Below are 7,650 nucleotides of genomic sequence, written 5' to 3'. Positions count from 1 at the left end.
ATCTACCTATGCATAAAAAAGGAAAAAAGGAAAAGACGGGCCAGTAGTCATTTTCTAATATACTGTTTTCATTTATTATATTTATCTCAATAACATCCAAAACACCAAAAGCAAATGCTCAGATTCACATGGTTACAAATAAAAGAACTGTAAATGAACTTTGATAAAAACAAAAAAATATTCATTCAACCACTGATAGAAAGACAAATATAGACAAAAATTGAAAATTGTAAAGCTATTGTACACCAATGGTTTACCTAAAGACAGAATGTAATAATAAACCAGACAGAACAAAGAGTAGATTGGCCACTGAGTGAAATACAAAACAAAACAAAACAGAACCTGAAAGGCATAAAATGCAACCCTTAAGACACTAACACAGGTCAAATATAAAAATTCACACATACACACACACATACACACACACACATATCGAGCATATCGAGTCTTTGCTGTTGTTACATGAATGTCTGGCAGCCAATGAGCAAGCACTTTTTGAGAATGAATGAAAATCAGTGGTATCACTTTATTTGTCAAATGTTAACATTCAACTTATAGCTTACTATAAGCTATAACTTAAGCTTACTATCAATTTATTATCAACCTTATCCTAACCTCCTAACCAATGTGGCATTGATATGAATTTAAAGGTCAGCTCTATTGATAATATGAATTAATTATTTACACTGGATTATCCTAAATCTGCCGCCAAAACGCAAACCAACCATGACCAAGACCAGTTAGAAACACTGTTGGGTGTCCTGTCCTGTCCTGGGTGTCCTGTTTGGATGCTTGGAAGCTTGACGAGTCCATGCCCATGTATGTATGTTAAAAACTGTGGGGACAAACACACTGAGTAGCCTATCACTGAATTTCACCGCCTCCATGGCTGAGCACATATGCAGTACCTTGTCTGATCTAGCAACAGTAACTATGGTGGGCAGGACTTGGATTGGTTAGCAAGTTAGAATACAATATTAGAGTGATAATCCACTACATGATTTTTCTTGATTTTGGTGATACCTTTGGTAATAAGCGGTCATTGCTTTGGTGTTTTGCACTCACTGCACCCACAAGGACAGCAGAGTTTGATAATAAATTCACTTTATTTTGCCTCCATAAACAGAAAACATTTCACTTCCTGTGACTAAGAGGACTTTTTTTTTACCTCAAGGAAAGCAGGACCCTGTTTAGAAAAAAGATTTTCATGAACTGGCATCGGGTTGAATAATTGTTGTATGGTGTCAGCTGGCAATGAAAAGAAGCAAAACAGATATCATAAAAATAGTATTATTACTTTAACCCCTTCAGCTGCATCTTAACTTTTCAACACACACACAGCTTTTTTGACAGATTATGGTCATGCAATGCTATATTGTGAGGATCCTAAACATGCTAAAGGTAATGCTGTTTACAGCGCATGCTGCCATGTTGATAACTGCATCTCTGATTTTGCGGGTGGAAATTGTTCAGTTTTCCAACACCTCTAAAATGCAGTCTAAAGATCAGCAGACACAGAATCAACTACAGCAATAATCCTGAATCAGGGCTGTGGAGTCAACATGGCTGCCTCTGAAAACTTCGAAAGGACAAGCTCTGTTCATGGACTGCACTTTAAACTGCCTATGCCTATGCCTTTTCCTTAGTTTGCACCTTGGTTCCAAGAAACTTTAACCAAACTGCGAACTTTTTTGTGGAAAATGCATAATGGTAGCTACAGATTATCCTTTTAACAATTCATTGTGATAACTGTCCTCTTTGATAAATCGCAAGCTACCGTCAATTCTACAACATTTCCAGGCTCATTTTTTAAATGAAATAGCAAAGGAAATCGTGCACGCTTTTGTTTTATTTAATTTGGTTTCTAATTTGTTCTGTATTTTGATTTGAAGGTTTGGAAGTTGGCCTTACCTTTGTATACTTTGTTCAAAAAAGAGATGTTACAGTTCAAACTCTGTTTGAATGACTTTGAATGACAAAAAGCAGCTGACATTCATGTGCGAACTGGAAGCCATGGACACATTTTTATCTATCTCTTAAAAGTAAAAAAAAAAAAAGAAAGAAAAAGAAAAGAAAAGAAAAAAGAAACACACCATCAATACAACACATACTAATGTATGCTGCAACTGTAAGGAAAAGAGCAGGTGCAAAATTTTGAAAATAAACACTTAGAATAAAGGCTGAGCGTGAGCATGGGTTGCACCGATGTGACTTAACCTTTACAAAAATATAATCATGAATTCAAAGCACAGGTGCCTCTGGACACATTTATAACAATGTCTCATAGATCAGCATGCAACTGCATCTGGGAAAGAAAATGCCTGTGATTTGAAATTTTCACATCTGAAATAGAAACTGTCATTAATTGTGAAATGAAATACAAACACTGGGAAAATGAAAAAAGAAATAAAGAAAGAAAGAAAAACTGTCGTGACAACCAATATGTGTCCAGAAAGCACTTGCTTTGAACTTCTATGTATTTTCATAATTTTCATATGTCAGGGTAGGAGAGGAAAGACCGTTATCTTTTTTTTTTTTTTTTTTTTTTTTTTTGAGGGACACTTTTGTCATTTTGTTGAATGTTAAAATCAACTTAGCTGTCAGTTGTAAATTAACCTTCAATCAAGGGATCAGCTTTGAGCTGTTCCAGAGATCTGCTGATGTCAGAGCAGTTCCCACTGGTTGCTGATGGAACACAGATCATTTGATGCAGGTTTACATTTGCTTAATCATTAACTAGGTTTAAAATTTGGTTAAACAGAATTTGTTGATATAATGTGATTTATTTTAAAGTTTTAAGTTTTAAGCTTTATCCACGTTGGTGCAACCCCACCTGTAAAAGTCTTGATACAATGTTCACATTTGATTCTCTCTTTTTTAATTTTAAAGTCACACTGATTGTTTTTTGATTGTTTTTTAGCTTGCTAGCTCAATATTGTTAGTTTTCATATTATGATGTCAAAATCATACTTTTACTTACTGGGCACAGTGCATTTTGAAAGGTGACCTGTAAAGTCACCTCACGGCGTGGCGCCCCTCTGCCTTCCTCCTTCTTCATAATTTTGAATAATAACCATTATTCACTATTTTGAATAATCACCATTATGCAAGTCAAACTAAATGTGCTGAGAAAAACTGCATTTGGGCTGCTCCTGGGGCTGTCATCTAATTTGTTAAAATCCAACTGGGACAAATCAAACAACCAATCACCTCAAGGAAGCAATGCTTCTAGTGACTGTGACTAATGACTCTTTGATAGTCAAATAGTCATCGATTATTGAAAAGATTAGTCGACTGATCGTATAATTAATTACACAATTTCTAAATGGCTCGCTACTTAGCTATCATCATCATTTAGCTATCCACTCAGTGGCCTGTTAAAAGGGTTTTTTCCTCGCCACTGTCGCCCTGTGCTGCTCTTGGGGGAGATTTTGGTCCATGGATTTGGCCAGTATCTGTTGGGTTTCTGTAAAGCGCCTTGAGACAGCTTTTGTTATGATTTGACGCCATACAGATAAAACTGAATTGAGTTGAAATTGAATTCAATTCATGAGCAAGCTGCTGTTTGAGTTCAAATTTTTCACAAAAGTCCATTCACTACATAGCTAGCTTTAATATATCCCCAAGAATATGAGCTAATAAGAAAAGAGTTTTCCTTTCTACTTGATGGTTTGTATTTTTTTTTTTTTTAATGGCCTCAGGGTCATAGAACCTCCTTAGGACACAAGTGATCATGTGAACTTTAATGTCAAATACATTACAAATATATTTTTCATGTGTGACATTTCGTGCACCTCCAGCAATCAATTTAATAGCGGGATTGGAAATGTAAAGGTTTAAATAAACTTGTGGTAACCTACACTAACATCATGTAATCAGTGCTAATGGACTGTTTGAATTGTAGGCAACTGGACTATACATAGACCACCAAGTCCATTTGGGTACACATGCTATATCATAGTTAATTCAATTTCAGTTCCCACAATCAGGAAGGGAATATTCAGTTTAATACTGAAAAACCTATGAAGAAGGATGATGTTTCTAAGTTATTAAGAAATTATTGAGAATTAATTTCAGAGTAACATTTGAAATTGGTTGAAATGATTGCAAATTAATCTCAGACCTGAATTTTCAACCTCAGACATTTGTTCATTCGTTCATTCATTCATGCCTTGAAAAAGAAACAAATCAATCACAATATAAAATATTCATTTCTGGAATAGTCAACAAAATACAGCATATAGTTCACAAATATTGTGATGTGGTTGAGTGAAATAGAAGACCCACATTTTATACACCACAAACATGGGAAACAAACGTACAGTATGATCACAATGTAAATGATGATGTACCTTAAGATTAATAAAATAACCTTATTTCATTACATGGCTCAAAATAGCCACAATCAATAAACAGGAACTGAAAGTTTTTTTTTTTTATCATAAATTTCTGAATTCATTTTTTTAATTTAATTTAATTTTATTCTATTTTTCTTTTTTTCTTTTCTTTTCTTTTTTTTTTTTTTTTTTATAAATCTGACTGTTCCAAGAAATTTGGCTCCACACTGAGAAACTAAATTGCTTCAGTTAGTCCCTGACATGAGAAGTACTGTGTAGAAATTGTATGCACTGATAAATGCCTGATAAGAGACAACAATTTGAGCAAAGACGAACCAATTAGAAATGAAACCAAACTAAATCAGCCAATCTCCATGTGCGCCTGGCAGAGAGACTCGGTCTGCACTTTGATTCAAGTCTTTAAAATCATCTGATATGAATATGTGTAAAAGGCAACTCTGACTCTTTCATCAACAAGAATGTTAAAAACAACATCAGAATTATTCCATCAAAATCTAAATTTTCTTCTGTCCTGTATGTTTGGATTGTTTACTTTTGATCAGTTGTCACTGTTTATTAAAAAAAAAAAATTCCAAATAGCCACTTCAGATTTGGCACCATTTGTCCCTCTACGGTATGCTGCTAAGAAATGCCAGCAGAAAAAAATAGGCTTTCCATTGGTTCCTGCTGAAGTTCCTTCAGGATGCTGATTTTGAATAGACATCACCTCTTGTAAGGCTTTACATATATTGGAGTGTTTTCAGAAGTTCAGAGGGGATGTGATGCACCTGAAGAAGACACTTTGTCCATGTTCAGAAAAACATCCAAAAACACGTTGAGACTGAGTTGAAACAGGCTTACCTTGGCTGGCTCCTATACCAACAAGAGGAATGCTGTTTTAATAATACTGGGTCTCAGAGCCTGATACTCAGTTTACTGGGTTTGAATCTGAGCTTGATAACCTTCCCACAATCCAGGTGTCCTCAGTTACTTGGAACTTGGATTTTTGGTCGTCCTCTCTTGCATTGGTATCCCACTGGTAATCCCAAATTTCTTCAAAAGGTTACTAAGTTAGAAGGACAAGACAGCAGCTTCTTCGTCCTCTCATTTGATGGAAACAGTTGCAAAGTGTCAAACAGCTGTTTCCTGGTCCTCTCTTTGTATCATCTGGTAATGCTGTCTGTTCTCCAGATAGGCTGCCAATTCAGCATCATGGGCCTTCTCAGCCCTGTTTTTAGGAGTATCACCCTGATCAAAAAGACACACAGAAGGACAGACAGTGGGAGAGTTGTTACAGCTGTTAATTTTTTGCCTGTATTCAGCAGTTCCTCCTTTAATGAATTTCAAAATATAGGCTACTTATGGGTTGCTGACTGGAGGAATATTTCTCACTCTGGTTTTGCTTCCTGACTGCAGTGCTGTAACAATTTTGGCTACAGAATAACATTGCTATTCACAAATAATATTTATAAAATAATATTACAATGAAATATTAAAATTGCTATTAAAATATCTTATTTAATTCAAGTGCACTAGCCCACCAATCAGAAGTTGCTTGTGGGCTGGATGTAGCCTGCCCAGAAAAAATGATTGTGGCGTTCTAAAATACAACTGCCTACTTTGGGAGAAGATTAACAGAAACATGAAGTATATACATTTGTAGATATTACGTTAAACAAGCAAAATCACTGGTATTGTCCTGTAAGTTGGGGCAGATATTTGAGGCAAGTGTATTCTGTCTATGAAAGAAATGTAAATATACTGCTGATTTAGGTTTTTGACCAAGCCAGACTGGCCATGTGGTTAATGGGAATGAGGAGAGAGCTGCTGGTCCTGTGGTTCCTGACGCTCTCTGTGTGCCTCAGGGTGGAATACTATTCTTTGAGAAATGACGCTGAAACTTTGAGGAACATGTCGGGGCTGGGAGGACCTACATGTGATGTGTGTGTGGAGGGGCTGACTGTATCTAAATGTCAGCTAGTGCTTGTAGAGCTGCTCAGCGTGTATTATGTCTAGCTACAGGGGCTAATGTTAGCTGTTAATGCCTTTGTGGTTTGGAGTGCTGGCTGTGGGTGGATGTAGGTGTGGATGTGTGTGAGAGTGATGTGCTGGTGTGTTTGTGTTTGTGGATATTGGCTGGGCAGTGGCTACGAAGCCATGTGAGTTTTTTTTAAACTTGGTCTTTTAAATAAAGTACTTTGATTTCAAGTCTTAATTTAATTTCTTTTTAAACTGACTACTTTCTTTAAAGAACATCAAAAATCAAAGTCTCTAACTCTCTCCATCTCTCTAATTAGATGTTTATGCTGTGTGTGTGTGTGTGTGTGTGTGTGTGTGTGTGTCTGTCTGTCTGTCTTTGGAAAATTTGGAACCATCTTCACAGTGAGAACTCTAGTGTGATATTTAATATAGTGAGACAGGCAAAGAGAGACAGAAAAGAAATAGAGAGCGATGAACAGAGAGGGAGACTGGTGGGTGAACATGTGTGTGTATGTTGAGCTTTATTTCCAAGACCAGAGGGCGAAGAAAACAAGCACTCCCAAAGCCTCCAGATTACATTTACCACTGAGACAAGGGGAGAGAGAGAGGGAGGGAGAGAGAGAGAGAGAGAGAGAGAGAGAGAGAGAGAGAGAGAGAGAGAGAGAGAGAGAGAGAGAGAGAGAGAGAGAGAGAGAGAGAGAGACGTGGGAGAGCAGAGACATTGAAGTAGAGGTAAAGGAAGACAGAATAGTTTGTAGTGAATATGAAATGAGTCTATTCCTCTTTTCCCTCTCTTAATCTCTCTATCCCTTTCCATTCATTGCTCTCTCTCACTCTCTCCACCCCCCCACCCCCTCACCCCCTCTGTATCTAGGTCATTTCTGCTGAAGTTAGTCCAGCTAGTCTGAAGCTCTGATCACATTTCCATTTAGAGAGAAAAATCAGGAAAAAATGAAAAGAGCAATTTTCGGTCAATGAATGAATAGACGGACAAACAAATGAACACATTAAGGACATAAACACATACATGCATGCATGTATACATACTTGTAAGTCAGTTTTCATCAATGAGGCTCCAGCTTCTACCAGATAATGACAGATAGTCCTCTGACATAAAGATGCTGCTCTATGGAGAACTGTCTCCCCACTGGAGGAAGAAAACAGAGAGATGAGAGAGAGACAAATAAAATAGTGATTAATACTATAGTCAGATCATAAAAGATTATATATTTACTGTTCTAGACACATTTCAGACCCATATTCATAAAGCTCAGCCCTAACAGCACTACACAGAGTTGGTGATGCAGTAATATAAAGCTGCACTAGGTGGTTT

General features: G+C 36.7%; 1 protein-coding gene across 4 annotated transcripts in view; it reads right to left on the bottom strand.

The window, feature by feature from the left end:
* Positions 1-3,674: 3,674 nt before the first annotated feature.
* The window catches only part of dgkza (diacylglycerol kinase, zeta a), a 163,129-nt gene continuing 159,153 nt past the window's right edge, over positions 3,675-7,650 (bottom strand). For all 4 annotated transcript variants that reach the window (XM_030070454.1, XM_030070444.1, XM_030070425.1 and 1 more), the window contains 2 exons: positions 7,365-7,464; positions 3,675-5,585 (listed from right to left, as the gene is read on the bottom strand). In XM_030070454.1, coding sequence (XP_029926314.1) covers positions 5,469-5,585; positions 7,365-7,464 — 217 coding nt within the window. In that variant the 3' untranslated portion in view covers positions 3,675-5,468. The remainder of the gene's footprint in view (positions 5,586-7,364; positions 7,465-7,650) is intronic.

The sequence above is a fragment of the Myripristis murdjan genome, chromosome 2 (genome assembly GCF_902150065.1).
Source record: "Myripristis murdjan chromosome 2, fMyrMur1.1, whole genome shotgun sequence".
Lineage (NCBI taxonomy): Eukaryota > Metazoa > Chordata > Actinopteri > Holocentriformes > Holocentridae > Myripristis > Myripristis murdjan.
This window is presented reverse-complemented; position numbering and strand designations above follow the sequence as displayed.